This window comes from Carassius carassius, chromosome 19, assembly GCF_963082965.1.
Source record: "Carassius carassius chromosome 19, fCarCar2.1, whole genome shotgun sequence".
Classification (NCBI taxonomy): Eukaryota; Metazoa; Chordata; class Actinopteri; order Cypriniformes; family Cyprinidae; genus Carassius; species Carassius carassius.
Window position 1 is genome coordinate 25611600 of NC_081773.1, and position 27756 is coordinate 25639355.

The 27756-nt window shown below is 36.9% G+C and overlaps 1 protein-coding gene across 1 annotated transcript; it reads right to left on the reverse strand.

Moving 5' to 3' along the window:
- LOC132095463 (collagen alpha-2(V) chain-like) lies at positions 1-27756 on the reverse strand. The gene is made up of 54 exons (XM_059500482.1): positions 27526-27756; positions 13420-13641; positions 13285-13301; positions 13130-13162; positions 12998-13030; positions 12571-12624; positions 12376-12462; positions 12135-12212; positions 11839-11883; positions 11693-11746; positions 10799-10852; positions 10655-10708; positions 10520-10573; positions 9738-9791; positions 9493-9537; positions 9286-9339; positions 9144-9188; positions 8996-9049; positions 8761-8859; positions 8606-8650; positions 8416-8514; positions 8197-8250; positions 7901-8008; positions 7744-7797; positions 7547-7645; positions 7382-7435; positions 7190-7288; positions 7051-7104; positions 6747-6800; positions 6599-6652; positions 6448-6501; positions 6300-6344; positions 6110-6208; positions 5782-5889; positions 5642-5695; positions 5255-5308; positions 5117-5170; positions 4969-5022; positions 4728-4835; positions 4582-4635; positions 4452-4505; positions 4208-4369; positions 4029-4136; positions 3819-3926; positions 3668-3721; positions 3471-3578; positions 3327-3380; positions 3139-3246; positions 2922-2975; positions 2734-2841; positions 2350-2656; positions 1648-1829; positions 1248-1490; positions 1-751 (listed from the first exon to the last, which is right to left on the reverse strand). The coding sequence occupies exons 1-54, from the start codon at positions 27617-27619 to the stop codon at positions 605-607; spliced, it is 4485 nt and encodes a 1494-aa protein (XP_059356465.1). The 5' UTR covers positions 27620-27756; the 3' UTR covers positions 1-604.

Consider the following 27756-nt stretch of genomic DNA (forward strand, 5'->3'; position numbering starts at 1 on the left):
TACACTGCATTGTACCTTTTTAATAAGAGAAATACAACCAGTTGTACAGAATTCATGTACAGTAAGTCTGTGGTGAGCTTTTGCGGGTTTATAGAAACGAGATAGCTTGTGCTAATGAATTACCATTTTCATCTTTAATTGTAAGTTGGTTTTGAAAGTAATTACAAGCTGAATGTACAAGAGTATAGTTTTAGGAGTCAAAATACACTCAACTGAATGCAAACTTCCTCTATAGCACCATTATTTTGTAAAAATGATAATAAAAAAAACATACTGTAATGAAAACAGGCAAATCCAAATCATTTTAATTGCAACTAGTGTTGGTACAGTGTGGTGCATCATCACTGTTATTTGCAATGGCAATCTAAAAAAACAGCAGTTGATGAATAGTCTTGTAGTATAAAAATTCAGTTAATTTGAATTTCTAATTTCAAGGGAACAATCTCTAAAAACCTTATGAAGCAGTTGTTTTCTTGAAACACTTGGAAGGCACAATAAATATCTCACTACAGGGCCAGAAAAGTCCAATGCTCTGTATGTACAAGGCTGATCTTGTCAGCAGTAACTTTTTAAGAGTCTCAGGAAGGCATCTCTATGCTTTGATTCACAAGAAGCACACAGGCCCAATGTCAATGCCAAACTCCTGATCTGAACCTCCAATGTCCACAGGTGCAATATCCACAATAGGTAGTCTTGCTGTTTTTTGGGTCCTGTATTCAAACACCGTCTTGCCCCACTTACCATTTGCTTGCTGTAAAGAAAAGACATTAATTTAGGTTTGTATGGGGGCACTTGTGATGTCTTATGTACTACTGATACTGTACGTGTATGTTTGTTAATTTAACTCATATTCCCCCCAATTGGCTCTTATCTAAAACTTAGAGAGCTGCATCTAATATGCACTCCCAATATGAAGGTTGTTCCAGAAGGTAAGCCGCACCTGTTTAAGATTCCACTAATGCATAGATTATGAATATGATTAAATCACAAAAGTATGAACTCTTTATTTTTATCCATAGTAATGTTTTGTTAGCTTAGCAACATGCTAGAATAAACTAGTGCTATTTGTGTTGATGCACAAGGTTGCTTTCCATGCAGTGTTTTCAAAATCTTATCTTCGCTTGCAAGGTTCAAATTGAGTTAGGCTGCCTTATAAAAAGTAGGCCTTAGTAGAGAGCAAGACAGATCACTAGCCTCTGAAACAAGGCTTGTGCCTTTATATAAATAATGTTCTGCAGGGTACTTACTGAGCAGCTGTCCTCAAGGACAGTGTATCTAAAGCGGTTATTTCCCTCAGCTTTGAGCTCTAGATCATTTGAAGCTTTGAGGATGACTGCTTTCTTGAGGTTTCCAGTTGATTCGTCCTTGTAGCCCACAGTGTTCCTGCAGTGGTAAGTGATGGTTTGTGATGCCTCTTTGGAGAGCAGACGGATGAAAGTCATCTGAACTGTGACAGTGTTGGCCGGCTGGTCTTTATTCCCATAAGTGAACTTCATAAAGACATTAAAAGAGATAAATAATAGGAAAATGCAGTTTTATGTGATAGTTAAGTCAATTACTCAATGCCATACTAAGTTATTTTGTATTCTACAGTAATACTAACTGAGCTCGCAAATCATGTTCATAAGAGTGGCTCAACATGCTTACATATGTTCCTCCATTCATGTTGGCTCCAAACCACACAGGTTTAGTTCCTGGGGAACTCCACCATGACTTCTTGGGGATGCTGGCAGGTATTGCGGAGATACATGTCTCTCCGGTGTCCATATTGCAATTAACTTTAATGGCATCCTCTGCACTGCCCTGATTTGGATCCACCCAGTATTCGCCTACAATGTAGGGATGAAACATTTACTTTTTTTTTTTTTTTAGTTTCAACTGCTAATGTTCTGGTAATTATGGAAAATAGTTTTGTTTAAAAAAATAGTAGGGACAAAGCCACAATGACAATGTTAGATTAGTAAGACTGTATAAGCATATTGTGTGTATGTGTGTGTGTGTGTGTATATGTAATTCAGAATGTCTGATTGTACTGTATGTCAACCTAAGCTCACTGAAAAGACATGCTTCTACTTAGATTTTTGTAAAACTCCAAAAAAGTACCTATACATATAATGCATTTCAGTTTCCAGCAGTTGTTTTCTTGCTTGGAAGCTCACCAGGTAAGCTGCATTTGCAAAGCAATTGCACCACTATTTGTTAGGTTTTCATAAATGTCACCCCAGACACATTTTTACAATGAACCTGAGTTGGTATATGTACGATATTAATATAGCAAGTCAGTGGCCTACTTAGTACAGTTGGTTATAATGATTTACCTGCTTGTGGAGTACTCCAAAATTAACTTACCACTCTTTTTTAGAGGGTAGCATTGTTTCAAGTCCTCACAAGTTCTAGCAGGATGCTTTCTACTACCATCAGGGCTACGAATGCTATCAATCTGGCTGCTCAGAGCTTTCAAAGTTGCCTGAACTCCAGGATCAGCCTGGAACACGCTTGTTGAGTTACTCTTGGGAAGAGCCTCATCCTCACTGAACTCTGGGGGAGGAGGACCAGCATCGTAATCTTGTGGCACACCAAACAGATCTTCCAAAGCTGCAGTGGGAGGTCCAGGAGATCCGGGAGGGCCAGGTGGGCCAGGTTCTCCAGGAGGTCCCTAATCATTATGAGACAAAAATTATTGGGTGTCTTAAGTTATAATGCTATGTGAAGTGGCAGGAGAGTTTAACTTGCCTCTGGTCCAATATCACCACTAACTCCTCTTGAACCAGGAGGACCCATAGGTCCAGGCTGTCCAATGTACCCTTCCTTTCCTGGTGGCCCAATGGGCCCAGGAGGACCCTGTGAAACAAATTATTTATTTCATGTTAGTCACCATTTGACTAGTTGTAAATCATTCATTAAACAAGTTAAATGCATACCCTTTGTCCACTTGGACCAAAGATGCCTGGAGCTCCCTGTTCTCCAGTTGTGCCCTAAAAATGAAGTGAATGTAAAATATTATGATGGAAAAATGCTTCACTGATAATATATTGCTTTGTTTTATGTATTTAATTAATTATGCGACTCGAGTGAATTATCTAGGCTTTGGAGTAACCTTTCTCTTTGAATCAAGAGATGATCTTTGTTATAACTTACAGGAGGTCCTGGAAGACCTTGTAAGCCTGCAAATCCTCTATGACCCTTCTGTCCTCTCTCTCCGTGGTCACCCACATCTCCCTTATCTCCTCTTGGTCCTTGTGGTCCCTTAAATAGAAAGTTAGAAATGGAGCGGTTTTGTAGAGTTATTCCAATAGTGCCATAGTGTTAGGTCATAAGTTTCCTACTATGAGTCCTCGTTTTCCAGCAGGACCTGGAGGGCCAGAGGGTCCTTTTGAACCCTGCCAAGACAGTGTGAGGGAAAAGTCAGTTAAAATGCTTTATAGATGGCATTTTAGTATATATTAATTATAACAAAATGTGAGACTTACAGGCTCTCCTCTCTTTCCAATTCCTCCAGTTGCACCGACAGGACCGGGGGAACCAGGTGGTCCTGTAGATCCAGTCGCACCCTCTGGGCCTGGATCTCCTCGATCACCCTTTAAAAATTTAACCGCTTAGTAAGATTGGCACCAACAGCTTGAAACTATGATTTGGACATGGGTCATTTAATGTTTTTGGGTCTCACCTGGGTTCCTATGACACCTTCCTTTCCTGGTGGACCATCAGATCCAGCAGGTCCCTAATAATCAAAACCAACAATTATATATTTATTTATTGTTTCAAGTAACTCTAGTCATTACAAATTTAAGGTAACAATTATATGAAATATATTGTACATCAGGCCCAGGATCCCCCCGAGGTCCATTAGCACCAGGCATCCCAACTGGGCCGGGAGGTCCTTTGTCTCCTGGGGCTCCTGATGTACCCTGTTTTCCTGGAGGACCCTAAATGAGACAATCATGGAGAAGTAGATTAGTGGAGGTCTTATAAAAAAATAATTGGTCTTAGACTTTATATTTAATATTTCAGCATATAACAATACTAACAGCTGGCCCAGGGAGTCCCGGCATTCCACGTTCTCCTCTTTGACCAGGAAGGCCTACAATTCCTCTTTGCCCTGTGGTTCCAGCAGGACCTGGTGGACCATCAGGTCCCTAATGGAAATAACCATTAAGATTCTGTTTTTACACTTAGTGTTTGACTTGAGAAACTCTGTTGCACTTACTGGTGGTCCATCTTCTCCAGAATCTCCTTTGTCTCCAGGACTTCCAGCTGGCCCAGGGGGACCTCTCTCTCCCTGGCGCCCTGGGGGTCCATGATCTCCTCGAAGACCAGGAGGACCCTCTTTCCCAGGAAGACCAATTGGACCTGACTCACCTATAGGACCCTAAGAAAATAAATTCCTACGGGTTTGAAAAAATGTTTTGAATTGTCATAATTTTGAACCTCTGTTTCTCCATGCAACATACCGTTGGACCAGGTGGACCAACTCTTCCAGCAGATCCAGGGAAACCTGTTGGGCCCTAAACATTGAGGTATGTTAAGTGACTAGCCATTCAAATGGCAAGATACAGTATTTGCTATCACATCTATACTTACAGGTGCCCCCTGTGTTCCTCTACCACCCTTTGGTCCAGCCACACCAATATTACCCTGTAATCACACATATTAAGAAGGGGATAATTAATTCACTAGCATGTTTACAGAACCTTCTGAAAACCATTTTTATGCAAATGTTTTATCACCTGTGGCCCTGGAGGACCAGCCAACCCTTGAGGGCCAGGAGATCCAGCATCACCCTTTTGTCCAGGCTCCCCTGGTGGTCCTTTCACACCAGGCTGACCATCAATACCCTGTGATTTTGAAAGTGTACCAGATTCAGAACCGGTTTACTCAATGATCTGACAAAAATAATTTTTGCATATTTAATGTACATAAAATCAAACAACCACGAGTTTTCTGTCAGATTTCAAAATGTATACTTACAGCCGGTCCAACAAAGCCTACAGCACCTATTGGCCCAGGTTCACCACGGGATCCCTTGGTTTTAGCACAAATATTTGATATTAAATCAAAATGTTTAACTAATTTGAAACTGTTGCCTTTTGTAATTGAGTGTGAAATATCAACTCACTGGCATTGCTCTTGATCCTGGGGGCCCAGGTGGTCCTTTAGGGCCTGGTTCTCCCTATTAAAACACTATGTTAGAAGTATGTTGTAAAAGAAAACAGTATTAAAGTAAAATAGATAATAATATGTTATGTGGGTGTACTTTTTCACCACTTGGACCACCAGGTCCTGCAGGGCCAATTGGACCTGTCAAACCCTACATGTGAAAGACAACATGTCAGCATTAGATTATTCTTTCATGCATATTAAGCATCACCTACAGAGAAATTTGTGCACAGCAATGATCGGGCATGCTGGAACAAGTCTTGTATAGTTCACCTTCTGTTCGATTACTAACATGTCTGTTACATTTGTTCATGCTTGATATTGCTTTCTTTCAACTTTTACCAGTTTGAAATGTTTTTCAAATCTAAGTTCAAATCAAAACAGTAACATGAGTAGTGTTATTTATTTAATTTTTATTTTTGTCAGATTGATTTGCAACCCACCAGCTGATAACCACTTAGTTAAAAAAAATACAAATAACTACCCTTGCACCGTCACTTCCAGGAGTGCCCTCTGACCCCTTCTCTCCGATAGCTCCCTAAATGTGGAAAAAGGTTGATTAGAGAACTACAAATATACAAATATCTTTGTGCTCACTGTAAATCTAATTGCATTGCTACTTACTCGCTCTCCCTTTGGACCAGGTGGGCCAGAGATCCCTCTTTCACCTGGCATTCCCTGCAGACCGGGAGGGCCTAAATCACCTACCATACCAGAAGGCCCAGGGCTTCCCTACAAATAAATCATTAGAATGATAAATTAACATTTTAAATGAATTAATTACAACACTTTACTAAATATGTCAGGATTTTGAAGTAGATGCATAATGAAATTGTGGGAGTGTATTCTGGTGTATTCTGTGCTCAATCTACAGTACAATAATATCTTAATCTGAAATCATTTAAAACGTTATTCCTGTGTCTCAGTACTACTAATAAACACTTAATTTTACCTTTGGGCCATCAGGACCAGGTGCCCCTGGGATACCTTTGGCTCCAGGCAAACCAGGAGATCCCAGCTCTCCTCTTTCTCCTGGGATTCCACGTTCACCCTGTTCAATGAAATGACTCACCGATAAGGACATGTCTTGACCTCAATGATGTGTGTTTACAGAAGCATTTTAAGGTAAAACTAGAACTCACCCTCGGTCCAATTTGGCCTATTGGACCACCTTCACCATGAATACCCTTGAGAGAAAGACAATGCCTGATTAGCATTCGTCCCTTCTTTTTCATACATTTTGTTTCAGGAATTAGTGATGTACTGTATGTTGAAGTTAACTAACTCTACCTGATCACCAGGTTTTCCTCCCTCTCCAGGAGCACCTGCTGGTCCTGGCAAACCCTGAGAAACAGGTAAGATGATTGATCTTATTAAAGAGCCAGATGACAACAGAGAAAATAAATCATTCTGACTGATTAAAAAGTCATAAATCAAGTACCTGGAAGCCATGCATTCCAGGAGGTCCCTGTTCGCCTCTCTCCCCTGCTGTACCCTGAAAATCAAGAAATCAAATAATAGATTGTACTCAAAATGCACTTTTAATAGCTAAACAACAAAAGGAAAATCAAATGGTTATGTACGCTTACATGTGGACCTGGTGGACCAGCTGGGCCTACTTCTCCATCTTTGCCTGGTGCGCCCTATGAGAAAGTCAAAATGGAAGGGTACAGCTCATTTTCATTTAGAACAAGATATATATTCTCTGAAGAAAACGTTAATTGAGCTTGAACTTAAAACTAAGTGCCACAATGTTGCAATCAGGGCATCATAATGTGGTTGCTCATATGTTCACATTTTTATTTATTTATTTTTGCGTGTTGCTGTGCAGTTACATATGCTCAGGTGTTGTGGGGTCAAAAGTAATTAATACATGTAACTGATGTTACTCACCCTTTGCCCAGAAACTCCTGCAGATCCCTGCTCACCTGCCTTTCCTGGATCCCCCTAAATTATTGTTTAAATGATAAGTCATGTATTTACACAAAAATAATTTAAAAAAAAACAACAAAAAAAAACCAATTCTACTCACACTAAAACCCTTTGGGCCTATTGATCCCATAGTTCCAGGAGGGCCTTTTGTTCCAGGTGACCCTGCTGGCCCTGGGCGCCCATCCTCACCTGGAGCACCCTGTAGAATGTGAATAGTAACATTTCTTTATTTTTTGTTGAACAATGTGGATATTTTATTCCTTTCATGAATGGAAATGTCAGATGAATATACCAGTGGTCCTGGCTTTCCTTCAGCACCCTGAACTCCAGGTGTACCTGTCAAACCCTGAGGAAAAAGAGAATGCAAAAAAGAATAAGTGATGTATCTGAAGGAGTTGGTGCATTGTGTTCTGACTTTTCTATTGTAAGGATACAACACGTGAAAAATTTCACTTACCCTTGCTCCTGGTAGACCAGGTTCCCCTGTTCTCCCTGGATCTCCAGTTGAGCCTTTAGGACCAGAAGTTCCTGTAATTCCACGGTCACCTTGTGCACCCTTAGATAATTATGAACAAAAGTATTATTTCAGTATTCAGCTACTATAATTATATTCAGCTTGTTAATACTTTGGATTTAACGGAACTCTTTTATTACCTTTGGACCCGGTAAGCCATCTTGACCAGGGAAGCCTCGGTTTCCAGGTGCCCCCTATATCAGACAATAAAAACCCCATGAAAATTGAGTTGGTTTATATGATTACATTCATGCAAGTCTGCTTTTCTAAAGGCAATAAAAGGAAAACTAAACTCACCCTCTCACCAACAGGTCCGGGTGGGCCAACAGAACCTGAATCTCCTCTGGGACCACGTTTTCCCTCTTCTCCCTGAGGTCCAATTACTCCCTGTGATCCGGGTGGACCCTATGACAAAGAAATACATTACACCTAAAGGTAATTTGTATGTTTTTTGTCGTCTTCTAGTTTTTACCTGTTAGAAAACAGTTACTAATTATGTAAATTTCTCTGATGATGCAGCACAGAATCTGCATGCTCCACCTTTGACAAAAAATAAATAAATATATAGGTCTACAGACTTAGACAAAACTTACAGGTTCTCCTTTAGGTCCAGCCTCTCCTTTAAATCCAGGAACACCTAAATCTCCCTAAACAACACAAAACACAAGATTCAGTGTTTTTAATTGTTCTTCATTATACACATTTTCAGACACAAATAGTACATATTTTGTAGGATATTTAACATTATATGAACACAACAAATCTTCAGTTCATAAATTCATACACCACAGTGTGAGCAACGAATGCCTTACCCCTTGACCTTTGATCCCAGGTGGTCCAGTGCTTCCCTGAGGTCCTGGTGGGCCATTTGGGCCAAGCAGACCAACAGGACCCTGAGGACCAGCAACTCCCTGGAGGACATTATGTTGTGTTAGTTGCCAATATCTGCATTATGAAAACTGCAAAATCTGAATTATGTAATTATTTTGTTCTTTAACATACCACTGGGCCTTTGGAACCTGGACCACCGTCAGTGCCCATAGGCCCCTAAAAAAAAAATTCAGAATCACAATCAGTTTGCATAGCAAATTAATTAATAAATTGACTTAATATTTGCAATCGTGTTCTAATGTTCAAAATGACAATCACAAACGTACTTGTTGTCCTTGTGGTCCAGGTCTGCCTTGATGTCCTGTCTCACCTCTTTGTCCCTGTGGTCCCTCTGGACCCCTCACACCTGTAGGTCCTGGTTGACCCTGTAAAGTAAAATTTATTTTTATTACAATGATTTAAGGTAGTGTAGGTTAAGCTGAACTATTTAGATATATATATAAAAAGCTATATAGCAAAATTTTTTACAAAATGTATGTATAAATTCTTATCATTACCCACCTTCATGCCTGGGGCTCCTGGATACCCTGGAGCACCATTAATTCCCAAAGGACCCTTAAAGCAATGAATCCATTAGAGATTGGCATCATGACATTTGTAGTTGCTTCGTATGTTACATATTATCCTTTGATTTATTAAGATTCCTTACCAATGGACCTGGTTTTCCAACATTTCCTTGAGCACCACGCATGCCCTGAAATACAAAATAAATAAATGCATCTTATTATACTCAAAACTCTTATTAAAGTTATCAGAACAATACTATCACTCTTATTTATTTTTGTTCTTACCGTTGTGCCACTTGGGCCGGGACGTCCTCTTTCTCCTGGCATTCCCCTGGGACCCTACATTTAGAAACAGGCCAATTTAATTTCATTGGAAATAAGGCTAGAAGCATTTGTGGCATTGTAAGCATGACAAGCATCTGTTTTTATTTACTAGATTCACAGCATTAATACTGCTGAAGTTTTCAGTGAATTAGGATGTGGTCTTCGTACCATTGGACCAGGGGCACCCATTGCACCAGGTCCACCAGATTCACCCTAAAATAATAAATATGATGAAAATATACTTAGAAACATAAAATTATTAATACAATCATATTTAATATCTGTGTGTGTATATAAAAACGGACAAAAATGAAATCTTACAGCTCTAATCTTTTAAAGCTTTGTCAATATTAATAGTTAGGGTTTATAGTGAGTAGTTTCTTAATAATGAAGTAAATTAGCAAAAGCCGAACCTTTGATCCCACAGCTCCACGTTCTCCTTTAAGACCAGCTGGACCTTCATGACCCTGAATTATGAAAAGACATAACAGGATTATTATTTTTTTAGACTCCATCTAGAAACCTAAACATACAATTTTGCATTGGTAACTTGAAAATCATTTGTGTACATTATACATTCTATTCTAGTATTCATATAAATTGTTTTTTCAACCAAGGGAACTTCTTGCTGAATAGCTGGTTGGTGCAAATAGGCTGCAATTACTTATTGTCAAACATGATGATTGTGTATTCTGTTCTTTCATATTTTGTGTGAAGTCTGTCTTGGCTTCTTCTCTGGCTTACAGGTATTTTATTTGATGCATTGTGATGCATTCAAGACGAAACTGGTGGCCTGGTGGATGATCTGTAAGTAATTCCAAAACAATGATGCTTTGAAAATTGAAGAGCACTCAATACTTGGAAAATAGCACATTGAAAAGATCCCCAGACCAAGAGAATAAAATTTTCACACTTGACAAATGTGGAAGGTAACACTGAGAGAGCATATAAAACAGTGAGGTTAAAAAATCCAAGTCTACTGACAATGCTTCTACTTTGTATAATTGCAAAATGTGTTCACATGGTCAATGTCACAAATTAACTTATTTTATCAGTGACATGCTGCATCATGAATATTTCTTAGTCATACGGTCTTTGAAGGTTTTTCATTATGGTCTCAGACTTTTGGAAAACACTGTATGCATGTCATATGTTTAAATCTTAAATGAGGCCTAGAGATTTAGAGTTTACTCACTCTGTGGCCCTTTAAGCCTGGTGGCCCTGGTGTCCCCGGAAATCCTCTCGCTCCCTGAGAATTCAAACATAAATCTAATTGCAAGCAAACACCATCCAATGATAAACGCTACAAATAATGAATGGCAATTATTACCGGAGATCCTGGAAATCCCATTTCTCCTGCACTTCCTGAAGTCCCTGATTCTCCCTATGACAGCAAAATAATTCCATTTCAGATCCTGTTTAATTTTACTACATTGTTGTGAGGATACCCATGATAACAGCATAGAGTACTCACATCCTCACCAGGCTTTCCCGGAGGACCCTCTGGTCCTCTCTGGCCAGCACCACCCTATGAGATGCAGAACAGTTGATTAAACAACATTTTTTACAATGTACACATGGAGTGCTCATTTTGTAAAAAAAAACAATGCGTTACAACCAGAATAACTTCTGTGACTTAAGTAGCATGATCATGGAATTCATTAGAAAGGCTGATTCTGCAGCATTGAAAGGGGCAATTCAGCTATTAGTCAATCTCACACTCTTAAAGTATAGTTGTATATTTAATTCTTAAACTATTTCACTTGAGTAAAAAAGAATAGATCCCACCATATTCTGTGCCGCTCAAGCATATGTAGCATCAGATCATTCGCAAAAAACTGGTTTCGTGATCAAAATAAATGTTTTCTGGTAACACTTTACAATAAAGTGTAATTTGTTAACATGCTATTTCACAGTGCATTAACTAATGTTAAGAATGTTGAGATCAACATTACCTTAGATTAATAACTGCTGCAGTAGTGTTGTACATTGTTTTCATGTTAATTACTGTAGTTAAAAACAGTAAAGTTAAAAGAGTAAAGAGTCAAAAATGTGCCAGTATTCCTAAAGGTTACAGTTTCAAGTTGTATATAACCAACTATATTTCACCAGTGAATGGTGGGAAAAGAATGCTAAGTACACGTATAAAGCCACTGCAACAATTGCTTTTCTTTGAGAATGTGAATAGCCAAAGTTGTGGTTCCCTTTAATAAATGAGCCATGAAAATAGCCGGCGATATGCAAACAGCAAGCAATTTTTGAGTTTATCCTGGCTGATGTTTGCTTCGAAATAAAGAGTTTGGGGCAGACTTCCCCAGTAAATTATGAAGTCTTCAGAGACAGTAGAAAATTAATCATATTCCCTCACCATTGGCCCTGGATCTCCGACATCACCAGGAGGTCCTTGTGGTCCTGGCACCCCCTAAAGGAAATTGAAAAACATGCTTCTGCTGGAAACCATATTCTTTTGACCTGATATGTGTAACAAAGATTTCATATAAAATAAATACTTACTGGTGCTCCATTTGGCCCAGGCGGTCCTCTTGTTCCTGCCTCTCCCTATTGAAAAATAGCTTTGTTAGTTGAATAATTACAGAGGGCTTATGAAACAACACTTTCTTTAAAAAAAACACAGGCATAACACAGCACCCAAATTAAATTATGAAATTGTCTTATTTTGTACTACTCCAACTCATTCTTTTAACACAGCATTGCAGTGATGTGAGTATGATACATTTTTGTAATGTTCCTTATATATGTGTGGCTTATATGATGTATAGTTTTGTTTAAATGACAGGATCTCCACTTACCCGAACTCCAGGCATCATGGCATGCTGGGCTCCTGTTTTGTCAGCAAATCCTCCAGCCATATGTGAAGACAACTCACCCTAAGTAAGAGAGGACATAGAGCTTCATTTATTGGAACTATATATATTATAACTGTTGTGTTATTTTTTCTTCGACCCTCTGTTTTTTACATTCTGTCTTCTAGTCCTACCGTACTTCCAAAAGGCCTGTTATGATTAAAAAACCTATAAACTCTAAACTCACTCCAGGGGTATGTCCTGGGGGCCCTGGCTCTCCTGGCTGTCCAGGAATACCGGGCTCTCCATCATATCCTGGGGGACCCCTGAGACCCTACAAGAGACATTAAAATCGGGCAAAAATATAATATAACATTACAATAATATTACACAATTTTTCACATCTTTAATCACATTTTGAAATTAATTTGCCGTATCTTACAGGTCGACCTTTGGGTCCACTGTCTCCTCTGTACCCCGGAGCTCCTGGAGGCCCCTGTATAATACAAATAAAACATAATTAAGGTAAATAAAAACAGTCTTGAAAGCATTAGCAATATGGCATTTGTCTTTTAAAGTTATTGCCATAGTTTTCACACAAAGAGCTGATTCCAAGAAGACTGAATGATTTATGAATTATTGCCAGTGTAGAAAGTTTCAAAATATTTTAATTTGAATTTGAGTTTTTGCTCTGTCCCCATCTAGTGTCCAGACATCAGAATCTACTAGATACTGTATATGTGATAGAAATGATAAACAGCAGAGAGCACAGCATGGAAAATAACTTATTTTAGTATATGTTCCATTGTATAATCTATTTATTTATATTGAACTGGTTCCTATATGAAAGTAAATGAAAGAAATCTCACCATTGGTCCAGGACGACCTCTTATTCCAATAACCTAAAATTAAGATGGAACTTTTGTATCATTTTCAAACTGTACAAATATTATTATATATCCATCCTTATCTAATTAAGATAAATGCTCATTCAAACATACAGTTGGGACATCTCCAGGTTCTCCTTTCTGACCCTGGAAGCAAAAAGAGTAAAACTCAGAGCAAAAGTCGCTGGACTGACAAATTTATTTATTTATTCACATTTTTTATTAAGTAACTACATGTTTAGAGTGGTGAGTGTAATGTTATAACTTACCTTGGCAATCCTCTCCGCTGAGAAGAAAAAAGAAATAGACAAAATATTTGCTGTTTATCCATTCTAGAATTTAAAAAAAGAACTACAGATTTGCATGTAGATGCTAGATAAATATTAATTGATTTTGAAGGTCACCTGGTCTGCCATTGCCACTGCTGTGTGTTGTGTCACTCTGGCAAACAGGACAGCACTCTCCTTCTGGGATTACTACCTTTGCACAGTTAGACACTTCGTCACATTGCACCTCGTCGCACAAGATTGTCCCGCTGTCACAAACACAGATCCTGCATGGTTCAGGTTTCCAGATGTCTCTGTTTGTGTACACCTGTCCATTCTCTGTACAGCTCAACTCATCCTCTGTAGACAAACAAAAAGGTAAATGTTTATATAAATAGTGTTTATGCACACATACACATTTTTCTTTTTTTTACTAACAAATTCTAGTTAATAAAATCTTTTCCTATATAGTTGTACTGTGGGTTTGGGTGTGTTTGTCATGATTAGACCACTGCATGAAAAAGGTACTCATAAACATATCCCTGTGAAAACCCAGCTAAAGTCTTTTTTTTTTTCTTTTGTGATTTACTGTTTTCTACATAAAATCGTCCTTCATAAAGATTTAAAGAACATTCTGTGAAAATACCTTTATATCTTTAATATTGACTGAGTGAGGCCATGTTAGAGATTGAAATCATGGCGAGATTAACTGTTAAAATCAAACTTTGATGCTTGTTATCTCAAAATTAGATTTTGAGACTTTAGCCTAGATTTCACAGACAGGGTCACATATGGGTAAACAATTAAAGGGTTACTCCACCCTAAAATGTAAATTTAGTCAGTAATCACTAACCTCTGGTCCCCATTGACTTCCATAATACATTTTTGGTAACACTTTAGAATAATGGTCCATTTGATCTAAGCAAAAACAATCCTTCTACAGCATTTATTAATCTTAGTTGATGTTAATTTCACCAATTACGAATGCTTTATTCAAAGCAAAAGTTGTACATGTTAACATTAGTTAATACACTGTGAATTAGCATGAACTAACAACGAATAACTGTATTTACATTAACTAACATTAACAAAGATGAATAAATGCAGTAATAAATGTATTGTTCATTGTTTGTTCATGTTAATTAATAAATTAACTAACATTAACTAATGGACCATTATTCTAAAGTGTTACCAATGTTTTTTTCCATACCACAAAAGTTAACAGGGGCCAGTAACTATTGTTTACCCATATTCTTTATTTGACACATTTTTTTAATCTTTCTTTTTAAAAAGAATATTTACTTTTAAAAATGGAAAAAGCACTCATGGAATCACCCGATGTCATGCCTTTTCATGCTTTGAAACTAAACCAGAAGGCAAGACAGATGTGTAAAAGCGCTGGTATACCCTGAGAAAGTGGCTGAGAATTACTGGAAAAGGTGATCCCTTGCCTTTTGGAAAGGCTCTGGTGGGAAGACATGAGCTAATGCTCTCCAGGAAGTCGGAGTCATTGTTTCCAACAGACCTCTACTGCAATGTGCTATTCAGTGCATCTTTAAAATAAAGTTAAATTATTTAAAATAAACTATTTCCTAATAATATTTTCTTGTAGAATAATGAACAGCTGTGGCAAACATTCAGATGTTCACGTTCAATAAAACGGTTTGCTCCTGTATTACCAGTACACCAGATGGCACCCTTGAGCTTCATCCGGCTGCCTTCAGTGAAACTTTTTGGGTTTTGGCTGCACCTGAAATCTTCACACTGAAAAGGATGTTTTTGTACCCGTATATTTGAGAAGGTTTAACATTAGGCAGCACTAGCAACAAAGCAGGTAAAAAGCAACACATGTAGGTAAATCTAAACTTTGGCCCCTCATAACAATTTTTTCTTTTTTTGCACTGTGCTCATAAGGAATGTTCATCACGTATTGATTCTGGGATGCAGATCAAATGTGGCTGCACCTTATAGCTGACGGGGAGATACAACAATAAAATTCTGAGCGTTCAAGCTACTGTAATGAATAAGTACAGAATAAATGAATGAAATGGATGCATTAGGAGGGTGTGGATTGGGTATTTTATAGCTTTTTGACCTGAGGGATTGAATGTGTCAGGGAAGGATGCCAAAGAAAAGAGAGATCTTTTCCTGAACACATGGCTGGCTGCTGATGACCTCAGAGAACACCAGCAAACATGCAAGTATAATAGCTTTATACCTTTTTTCAGGATTGTTGATATTTAGTAGCCTACATTTCACTCTTTATTTATTTTTCAGGATTTCTGAAAGTTGGACAAATGTTTTTTTTCTTTAGGTTTGTGCTGAATGGGGTTTTTCTTACTAGCTAATGATGAACAAATTAGAACCATGGAAATCCAGAGTGGAGCTGAAGTGAAATAATTTTCCATTGAATTCATTGAACGTGGAAAGGGAATTGATTTTGCAGTTATGTTCCAATTTAAATGATGCAAGCTTTCCTGCTTTTGCTTTTTTTTTTTCCAGCTGGCCAATTTTTATTTGAAATGCATGTATCTTATTTGTAGATTTGTTGCTTAAAAGCAATGCTATACTGGCATTTCTGCTGTTGGTGTAAATAGTTACAGTAGCATTTTCTAACAATTAAACAAATAAAATAAATAAATAAAAAAGACACTTTCATTTTCCACAGTCCATAGTATTAAGTGCAATTTACAGAAAACAAATAGTGTTCAGAGTTTTCGGCAAAACAGCTGGAACTGTGAAATAGAGAATGAATGAGCCATTATAAATTTATGGGAGGGGTGACTATCGTTCACAAGCCACCCATGAAAACCTTTCTATTAAAGGTGAAGAGAAAGCTTACTCTTTCCCTCAGTTTGCTAATTCATTGCAGACTCTAGTTATGATGATAGCAAAAGCATGGTCCTTTGTGGAATTCTGACATACATTTTCCACAAGTCTAACAGTCTGGCCTGACCATGCCCGCACTGAACATGCTCAGCATTAATCCATGTCAGCTAAACTCTGTGGTTCCCTCACAAATGCTCTTCCGTAGGACCCGTCTAGGATAACAATAGGCAGCTTCTTCTTTAAAATTCACATCTCCACTAAGATGCAGCATTGTGGGAGATTAACTCTAAAATAAATCACATGTATTTTCCTTTGATTTATGTGGAAATACTCATAACCTGCTGTGTTCAGGGACTTTGTTGTTTGAGCAAGGCTGTATGGGTTAGAAAATGACCTTATGGAAACAGTGACTCATCTGTGTCTGTCTTTTCAACACCAAGTACATGTGTTTGTGTGTGAGAGAGAGTAGTCTTTTCATCTGAACACCAAACTGTGAAATACTCATTTGATTTATCCTGATTTTGAGAACTTTATTGCTGAATGCTGATGTCCAGGAAACACAATAGATTGTATACAGTATATACACTATATGGGGGGGAGGGGGTCCATAAATGAAGCATCTGGGTTTACAGTTAAACAAGATGAGTTGCATTCACACTGCAGGGAAACTTTCAAAGGGGCTCCAGTCTTGCTTTTTAAAAGCCGAGGACACAAATAAATCATGTGTCTCACAGACCTCTGACCTCTCTTGTAATTAACTGATAGCGTTCCCCACAGTTCACACACAGCTCCCTCTTTTTGAAGAAGAATCTGTGTGAAGATGGGATGTCCACACTGTAATTCAGACTGTCACTCCAGACAGATAGACCTCAAAGTGACTCTAAAACCTATGATTATTCAAACCTTGACTCTCTTCGATGTCCTTGTGGCTAACCTTTGCTGAGACACAAATGAGGATATTCAAACCGAGTTTGGTTTAGGGAGAACAAGGAAACATGTTTTCCTCTGGTTTGGATATGTCCCTTTTTTCATTTGTAATTTTTTCTTTTCTTTTCTGCTTTCGATGATGTGTGGTGAGAACTTGGACCTCAAGTGTTTTTTTTTTATTTATTTTTTTAGACTGCATAATTTTATTGCCACATCACACTGCTCTAAATCTCTTTCCATCAGTTCTTAATAAACTTATTTTAATACTTAACCTGATTATTCTATAGTTGAATGCTTGATCAGGCTTGATTAACACCATTTCAAATTAGACATTCTTTGGTAACTACATTTATAATGCTAAATGCAATTGGAAGCCATCTTAAAAAAAGTTTTCCCATATAAATTACAAAAAGAAATGCTTCCACTACCATCTTGAATGTGCACATTATCTACAAATCTTATATATATTTTTTTATCTTTCACCACATCTGAGATATCATTCAATTCATGGTGTTATAATACACTTGGCTAGAAACAGAACTTTGTGTCGTTCGTATGGCAGGCTGTAATATCAAAATGCCATATTTTGTTATTTAGATAAAAATAAAAAGGAAGAAAAAGCCATCTGTAGTAACAGTTCTGTGTTTGCATTTAGATATAAGTTCAGGCAGATATTATAAGGCACAACTAGTGTCTACCACATCCATGTCTTTATAAGTTGGTGTGTAAAAATTAAAACAAGAACTTCAAAGGCATTCTTAATACTTTTTTTTGTTTTTTTCAACTCTAAATGTTATTTTTATAATTCTGTTTATCATGCCAGCGGTCTAGACAGCTGTCTATCCATAACAAAGTGATGTTCCAGAATTCATTAGCTTGCTTGTTAATATTTACACAACTTGAAATCCTGCACTTTTATACAAACGTAGTACACGTTTAGATGTTGAAGGGTAAATGTTTATCTCTGTGAGTGTAAGGCAAGATATGCAGGTCATTACAGTTACATTCTTGGCTAAGATCAACAAAATCTCATGACCTGACATAGGTCTACTCTTTGCATTCCTGACCTCCTTTCATGGATAATCAGGAGGGAAACATCTTCAGCTAAAACTTCAATGAAATGTTAACTTGTAACAAAAAGTAAATGGAAGATATTAATGAATCAGCGTTCCTAAGAGATATATATATAAATTCTCCTTTTTTCTTTTCTTTTTTTTTCTCTCTCTGCATCCTGTGAGGAACAACCCCACGAACTCTTTCCAGGGATTTGAAACACCCCTCCCTGATGTTTCTCTTTGTTGCGTGTTTCTTCCTCTTTGCTTTGTTTGGATATTGTGCGAGCTTGCAGAACTTCCACAGCTGGTCTGTCATGATTCTAGCTTATATTACACTGTTTTGGATGGAGAACCTTGAGGCATCAGTGGAGAGGATTTATCTAAACACTTATTTCATGTTATACATTTCAGATAATCCTCTAGCCTTTTTCTCTTTTTCTTTCCTTCATTAACTTACACTGTCAACCATCATTTGTACGTTTTGTCATTCGAAGCAACTGTAAATAGACTAGAAATAATTGTTTTTTTAAAGATTTTGTTTTAAAGTTTATTTTGGGGTATAAAATTAAGAACCAAAAAATAACTTTCTTCAGATGTGATGATTAAATCCACATATGTCTGTTTTAGGTCATTTAAATCAGTTGTAATTGACATGATCTTGCAAGACTTCAGCCTTCTCCCCTAGAAATCCTGAGAAAACTGAGAAAACCTATTAAGTTTATAGAGCCTTATATCTTCTTGATGCATGACATCTAGAATGGTCAAAAGGCCAGCATAAAGGTCAGTTCTTCCAAAGGTGATGAATCTTACTGACTCTTGGTTGTGTATTATAGAGCTAATGTACTTGATAATGTATTGCAAACTCATCCAGCATGTGCAATAATAATAGTGAGACAGAGTTCCTGACTAGTGTTCTGTAACATACTCCATTATGAAAATAGATTTTGCTTCTCTGGTTTTATGAATTAAAGAAAACAAACAGAGAAACAAAACTGATGTTTCCAAACTCAAATTATTAAATGGCAAACAGCAGACTAATCGTTGATTAGATAAGAAATAGATGAGAGAGTCAATATCTCTTTTGCATGATTTGGCTGAGTTCCAGGTTTATACGGTTCTTCTCCTTTTGAGGTTTCGAATATGTCTTATTAGTCATTAGTTGCTGGTTTTACTGCAGTGTTTTGTGAGAACACTGGTCTGAATCTAAGTGATTATCTTTTGAGTAATTTCAGTGCTCCTAATCATTTGACTGGTAATTTACTGTACCTAGAAATGCAACACACTCTGTAAAAAAATAAAAGAATCATATTTAAAAGGGACCTATTATGCCATTTTTTACAAAATGTAATAAGTCTCAGGTATATCCAGAATGTGTGTGTGAAGTTTTATCTCAAAATACCCCACAGATTGTCTATTATTTCATTTTGAAAATGCCCATTTTGAAAAGCAGACCACGCTGTTTTCATGCATGTCTCTTTAAATGCAAATTAGCTGCTGCTATGAGTCATCTGAACGTCTCTGATTGGCCATTGGATTCATAAGCTCAACAGAATCGTGTGTGATTGGTTATAATGCAGTGCTGTGCAAACAGTGGAGCCAGCGAACCCAGATTTGAATTTAGCAGCTGATGATGCGCCGCACTAAATAATCTAATCACACCATTGTGATTTAATCAAATATTTAACTAATATATATTATCCGAAAATATTAATTAGATTCCTGGACATAAAATGTTATTAAAATAATATTACTAGTGCCCCCTCACTTTGAATGTGCATGACGCCTCTGCTTGTACCTCAGATATTCTGCCAAAAACATCTGTTTGGTTTTGATTATCCTATCACACTAAAATCATGCGTTTTAAACCATATTAGCTTAAACTTATGATATACATTTTCTGAGTGCACACATCAGATGCACATGTACAGAAAACGGATGTCTCATGGCATGTGAGTACTAAACTAAGTTCTTTTAAGTCTTATTGCACTTTAACTGTCAAATACACACAAGTTTATGTTAAAAACACACATTTTACAAAAAAAGTTACAAAGTTGTTTGTGAATGTAAGCAGCTGGGAAAAAGGTTTCATGTTTATATTAGATATGTGTGGCAGCAGTGTAATATACAGTAAATTATTAAATACTGCTTTCTTGTCTCTGAGGCTGGTACTCTAAATAGTGTTCTGTGCTCAACAGTGCAGCCAAAGACATAACAGTTAGCATGCTTTGCTTGAACTTTCGGCATGGCGTTAGAACTGGTACACCGTTGTCGCTTGCGAAAACAGAAAACTGGTGGAGCCGTGGGTTGAAACTTGATGTTTCTGGAGCAGTAATAAGATCCCCTTCTACATCACGTGGGAGCAAAATCTTAGAGGCTCGTTTTTTCACAGGCTGCAGAGAAAGACTTACCAAATTTTAAAAATAAAAACAAATACTGGGTTGTTCTTCTTTCATGTTTTCTGGGTTGGTAGATGCACCAGGGACCAAATTATAGCAATTAAATATGGAAAATTTCTGATTTTCATAAGTCACCTTTAATTCTTAATTAGCATCCACTATATTTGTAATAACAATAACAGCCTCCTTACTAAAATGTAAGTCAATAAGGAGAGGTAATTACCTCTAATCATTATGAGACAGCAGGGAATGATATCATTACTCAAACCTAGACATTACTCAGCATTCTCTCCAGAGCAAATGTCAGTGTTAGAGACTTCTTGCTGTGAAGATATGAAAATGAACTTACTTACAAGGTGGAAACATGTCTCTCTTGTGAATGTGTTTTTAAAGCTCTTGCCAGATTGAAGTTTTGTGCCTGGATCACATTTTCATTAGTTTGATATTTGAAATGTTTCAGCAGTATTGATCTGTTGGTTCAATAAAAATGATTGCTATAGTTTATTCAAAGGTTACTACAGCATGTTAATGTTTGATGTCTTTTTAATGTAATAAGTTTATATCTTGAATTTAAAGATAGCATGAGGGAGTAAATGGCCTATTATTTATAATAATTTAGTGTACAAGGGATATACTACAAATGAATTAAGCAAGTAAAGGAACAAGTACAGTACCAAACTCCAGAATGGTAATTCTCATTTTGAGAACTAGCCTACTTCAAACTCCAGTTATTCTTTTGTAACCAATGGATATTCCAAACAAATAAAGATGGCATTTATGAACTGAAATGTGACTGCCACATGGTATCTCAGGATCCCAGTGTCTTTCTCACATGCTGTCAGAATCTAATCTTGCTGTGTCCATGACTCAATAAACTTTGCAGATGTTTCCATATAAACCGGGTTGACCCAGATGTCCTATATGAGTGTATGAAGTGCAGGATAGTGGCTTTTGTTAAAAAGCACAGTGTGTTCTCATTTGTTTAGAGTTCTCATTTGAGTGGGATCATTTGTATCTAGTTACAGTTTTACACAACTGAGGCTGAATAACAAATACTTCAATAAAATTTCAGTAAATGTGGATTCGTTAAAAAAAAAGAATCTCATATCCCACAAATATTTTGGTTTAAATTCAAACTGGAAACGGACTTCTCTGCTTTACCCTCAATCCCTTTTCTAGACTTTGTGACATCTGTTTCATTTTCAGTGCACTGTAGTTATGATTATAGGGCTGTGTTCTATAAGTCACTGGCAGAAGTCAAAAGTAATGTGCAATATTTATACTGAATAGTTTTTGTTCTACTTTGCATTGATCTTATGGACTGAATCCAAAAACTGTATCTTTTCATCTTTTCATTATATTGAAGTCTACATGCCATCACATTCTCCTTATTAGGGTATAGTTTCTTGAAAACAGTAACTATCCTGTCTGAATCCTGGACACAAAAGAGCTCTAATAGACCAGAAAACCACATTTTCCTCATGAAATCCAAAATTGCTCATGATATATTTTCAAGCTGGGTAGCCACGGAGAACTTTATTTACAAATGTAGCAGTAAAAGTATCAGTATTAACAGCACCATGATGATACTGTTATATTTGATGTAGAACACGAGAAGCTTGTCAATGCTGTGCAAACAGTGGAGCCAGCGAACGCAGATTTGAATTTAGCAGCTGATGATGTGCCGCACTAAATAATCTAATCACACCATTGTGATTTAATCAAATATTTAACAAATATATATTATCCGTAAATATTAATTAGATTCCAGACATAAAATGTTATTAAAATAATATTACTAGTGCCCCCTCACTTTGAATGTGCATGACGCCTCTGCTTGTACCTCAGATATATGTTATAGTTAACTAGTCGAGAAATCAAGGTTTGTTAATATTTATTCACTGTTTTAGTATTTCAGAGACCTACTACAGTGGTGGAAAATTAGGTTGCCTTTTTCCAGATACCTGTCTCTGATTTTGTTTTGAGAGGCATTTGACAGGGTTCTGATAGGTGAGCTAATAATAATGAGACCGGTTAGATGCCCCATTTACTCACACAAAGTTTAAGTTTAAAGTTTATTCTAACAATATAGATTAAGGAAAGTGAATGAGAAGTGGAAATGACAAGCTCCAAAATTTTTAGTATGGAAAAAATGAACAACATTATAAGGCATAGCAAGGCAAGTTTATTCATATAGAACATTTCATACACAATGGTAATTCAAAGTGCTTTATATAAAAGGAAGTAAAATTATCATAAAAAATAAAAACAGGGTATTTAAAAACTTTTAAAATGATTGAAAAATTGATTTAAAAGGAATTTAAAACGTAAATGTTATATGTAAAATACAGTGTTATCAGTTTGGATGTAGTTCAGCGCTATTTAGTCACTAAATGTACAGCTAAACTAAGTCAACAGTTTTGAGTCTTGATTTAAATGTGACTAATGTTTTAGCACATCTGATCTCTTCTGGAAGCTGATTCCAGCTGCGGGCGGCATAATAGCTCAAACCGGGCTCCCCTTGTTTTGTGGGAGCCCTTGTTATTTCTAACTGACTCGATCTTAATGATCTGAGTGATCTGTTTTATTCAGTGAGCATATCTGCAATGTATTTAAGTCCTAGGCCATTGAGTGATTTATAAAGGAGTAAAAGTACTTTAAAAATCAATCCTAAATGTAACTGGAAGCCAGTGTAAGGACCTGAGGACTGGTGTGATATGCTCAGATTTTCTGGTTCTAGTCAGAATCCTGGCAGCAGTGTTCTGGATGAGCTGCAGCTGTCTAATGGTCTTCTTGGGAAGGCCGGTGAGGAGCCCATTACAATAGTCCATTCTGCTTGTGATAAAGGCATGAACAAGTTTTACTGGAAACAAAACATCTAATTCTTGCAATGTTTTTGAGAAGATATGCTGATTTATTTACTGCTTTGACATTCTCCAGAATCACACCAAGGTTCTTTATTTTAATTGTTAGTTGTTTGACTACTAGAGTCAATGTATGCATTCACCTCAAGACCTTAAACTTTTGTTTCCAAATGCAATGACTTCAGTTCTTCTCCTTGTTTAACTGAAGAAAGTTTTGGCACATCCAGCTGTTAATTTCATCAATGCATTGGCAGAGGTAGTCAATGGGGCTGTATTCATTGTGCGATAAGGCTAGGCAAATCTGGGTATCGTCAGTATATCTGTGATAGGCAATTATGATCTTTCTCATTATTTGATTTTGTGGGAGCAACTACAGGCTAAACAAGAGTGGTGCAAGAATTGAGCCTTGTGGGACTCTGCATGTCATGGACATCCACTTAGACTTACGCTCTCCTAGACTGACGTAATAACCTTTCCCTCCTAAGTATGAACTGAACCATTTGAGTACAATCCCAAAAAGCCTGACCCAGTTTTTCAGTCTCTCTAGAATATGTTATGATTGAAAGTGTCAAACGCAGCACTAAGATCTAGTAGAACCAGCACTGATATTTTGCCAGAATCAGAATTAAAGAGAATATTATTGATTATCTTAATAAGTGCTGTCTCTGTGGTGTGATGGGGTCAGAAACCAAACTGAAAATTGTCCAGGTATCCATTTGAGTTTAAGTAGTTCATCGGATTAAAACCTAACTTTTCAATAATCTTACCTATAAAAGGAAGATTAAATTTTGGTCTATAGTTGCTCAATGTGGTGTTATCAAGATTGCTCTTTTTCAGAAGGGTCTTAACAACTGAATGTATCTGGTTTTCAGTCTCTCAACAGTAGCAAAAAGAGTGTGAATGTTGTTTAAGTTACTGTTTATAAGGTTTAAGAAGGTCTGTCTACCAGTGGCTAGTTTCAGTCTTTATAGATGCTAAAGTAAATTTCAAGTTTCATCTTCCACCACATCTGATCAGCTTTTCTGCATTGTCTTTTCATACTCTGAACTGCTGTTGACTTTCTCCAATGTAATTTTTTGTCTGTCAGTCTTCTTACTGGCATTTATAGGAGCAATAAAAATACTCAGTATGACGATATGATTTCTAAAGAAATTTAAATGATTAAATTTTTTGTTTCCCTAAGTGTTTATGAGAGAAGTTGAAAGTCTAATTTGTGATAAATCATTCTTTTGAGCTGTTTTCAAAAAATCTTTGATTATTTGATTCTGTTCTCAAAACCTGTCTGAATGATTTGTTGACCGCTTGTGAATTTTCACAAATGTGAAACATTTCTTCATTTGTGTTCCACAGAAACAAGAATGTCGGACAGGTTTGGAATGACAAGAGTGTGAGTAAATTATGACACAATTTTTGGGTGAATAATCCATTAGCCCTATTGACACTGCTCTAAATGGGTTAATCAAAGCAAAATTAAGCTTCTTCAAGATGAGGCTTTGGGGACCAGTGTAGCACAGACAAACAGATGGGACTAAAATTTTATATAGGCCAAATCCAGATTATCTCCAGACCAAATTGAACAGCTGTGTAAACTTGTAAAGTTTATAAACCATCTCAAGGGGAGTTCTCATCATTTTCTCTACTGCCAACCTCTGCATTCTCTACACAGTCATGTTTGGCATATGTCTCATCCTCCTTGCTTCCTGATCCTGTAAGCCTGCCAAACAAATATTTTAATGTTTTTCACTACATCTGCTGTACATGAAGGCATTTTTAGTGTGAGTTTTTGTTTTTTTTAGTTTGCACATGACAAAATGACTTCTCTAAGCTATAGAGTGGTAAAATGCCTACTATGCATTTGCTCTCATTTTCCAACCCCCAATTGTCCTCCAGCCTTTGCTGTTCGAAAACATAGTGTTCTTTACATCAGTTACATGACTTCCTCCACAACAACGTTTTAGCCAGCATTTGTTTTAATATTTTACAAATCCTGCCAAAGCAACCAGTTAAACATCTGGAAGTCATCCCATGGGCTTGCATTTGCTGACTGCCATAATTTACTTTATAAGTAAGTAGTTCCCATGGAGCAGGCTCGAGAGTGCGCTCATCATTTAAAATCCATCCTCTAAATTGTTTATTCCATAGAGACCCCCAGATGCTATGGATTGTACAGTAAGGGTTATAGAGTCACAGATCGTTGTGTCAAAGAGAGAATAGGATTCTCTCTCTATTCTTGTCCCCCTTTCTTGCTCTCTTTCCTTCCCTCTTTCTGGAACAAAGAGGCATGTAATCAAGTCATAGCTTAAAAATGCAGCACATGTTTTCCATCAGCACATAAGCTGTGGACTTGGTCGAATGCGCACCCTATTTGTTGCAATATAATTTTTGTGGCAACAAGACTGGAACCAGGTTTGGAAAATACAAAAAAATACCATTAAGTCAATATAATAATAAAAAATACAACTAACAGTTTAATGTTAGAAAGACGGTCTTCTTTTTGGGCCAAAAAGAAATTACAGTGTTTCTCACGTTACTATGAGAAGTCATTTGTGATGACTTGTTTAACCAAGTTTACGTAAAATTACACATCATCCAAAAGATTTAAGGCTATTTGAACTGTTCCATTTGACAATGCTCAGACGAAAAGATGCATCACATGGAGCGGACAAAGAACAGAACAACTTAATTTGGACTTTATGTGGTCATTACTGGCATATTTTTTTGTGTAAAAGGACAGGGAGAGAAAATTGTAACATTTTTTGCATTATGTAATAAATACTACCAATCTAACCACTTTTGCCCAAAAGCACATTTAACTTTTTTTGTTGTTTTGTTTTTCTAGAGTAATTTTCTTCTCTTTACATTGCACAAATATTACCATTGTAACTAAACTATTTAGAAAGAAGCAGCTGCTTTCAGTTATCGACTTCAACTAGCTAGAAACCAAACCAATTTAACATCAGCCATTCATAAGTGAGAAATAGCACACAATCACGCTTCTGATTTTCTTCTGCTAAAACATGTATTAATCATACTTTCAATGTATTGATTATCATATTAATGAGATAAGTTATGACTAGTTTATAGGACCTATTCAAATGCGAACATGCAGTTTAAAAGGCAATTTAATGGTAATGTGGTAAATGCCTCCCAAAATACATAATTTAAGGGAAATACTACCAAAAGAGAATATATTTACTAGAGAATAATTACTCCTTAGCCCAAAAGTGCACAGACAGATGTGAAAAAAGAAAGAAATCTATCTTTACAATGTAAAAATAAAAGAAAGGATACTACAATTTTTTTTTCAGTTGTAATGATCATTTACCGCAAGGTGGCGCACTGTTTGTAAAACCTCAACAATTGCCTTTGAATCCAAATGGCACACGTGAAACATGTTGTTCACATATGCATTTATCAAAATCTGCTAAACATTAAGATCAACAGAACTGAGAGAACACTCCCCACGATTGTTTTGTCTGGTGACATCATTTAGGGAAAAATTGACATCACATGTTTGAAATGATCTAAACCTGGGCATGACTGAGGTAATAGCACTCAGGTGTTTTCTCGGCTGGTTTTTCTTTTTTCTTTTTTTTTCCTGCATGTTCAGAGTCAGTTCCTTCCTCATAATATCCTCACACATCTGCTATGCATTAAGATGCAAGATGTGTTCTCTCTTTAGAGAAATGTGAGTGCAGTGCTAGAGTTGAAAACGTTTCAACAGATGTGAGAGGAGGATACTGATGTGGGTAGACAACAAATCTAATGGTGCATGTTGAAGAATTAAGAGTAAACTGTGCCCTTTGACCATACTCATATGCCACAAACCTCCAAGTGACATCACTGTTAATCACGTTACAGTGTGGTGACTACATGGCATAACTAGTAAAACTTGCTTGTCAAAAGTACAGGCAAGTCCCAAACTTATGGCATAATTAGATGTACTTGCTAGTCAAAAGTACAATCAATTCTCATACAGAGTCATGCAACATCCTTTAAAATTAAGTTCCAACAATTAACTTTACATTTAAGCAGCTTTATATTCAAGCGTGATCTTTAGTAACCCTAAGTAAACCTCTTAAAAAATTAATAAATAAAAAGTCTTTACATTAAAATCAAAAGCATCAGTTTTAGCATCAGCACAATTAGCTTCATGAATAAACAGCAACTTACCACCTTCGTCTTGGCATTTCACAAATTGTAAAAAAGCCACAGATAAAGCCAGAAACAGGACAGTCCTATAAGGCTGAAAGATCATCATGCCCATATCAAAGACATGAGCTGTTCTTGTGTGCAAAGGGAAGAGAAGGGAAAAGAGTCCAGGTTATCGCTTCACCATGAAGACAGACTGAGGTTTTTCCTGCTCAGAGCAGCAATCAGACCCAGCCCCATTCTCTGCTGCCT

Bases quoted from the DNA above. Each gene is read 5' to 3' on its own strand.
- LOC132095463 (XM_059500482.1), bottom strand. From the start codon at position 27,619: ATGGGCATGATGATCTTTCAGCCTTATAGGACTGTCCTGTTTCTGGCT. The intron at 6,345-6,447 runs GTAGAGTTAGTT...CTTTCTCTCAAG, and splicing joins GAGGAAAACCTGGTGATCAG to GGTATTCATGGTGAAGGTGG. The intron at 3,722-3,818 runs GTACAATATATT...TTTGATTATTAG, and splicing joins GGGGGGATCCTGGGCCTGAT to GGACCTGCTGGATCTGATGG.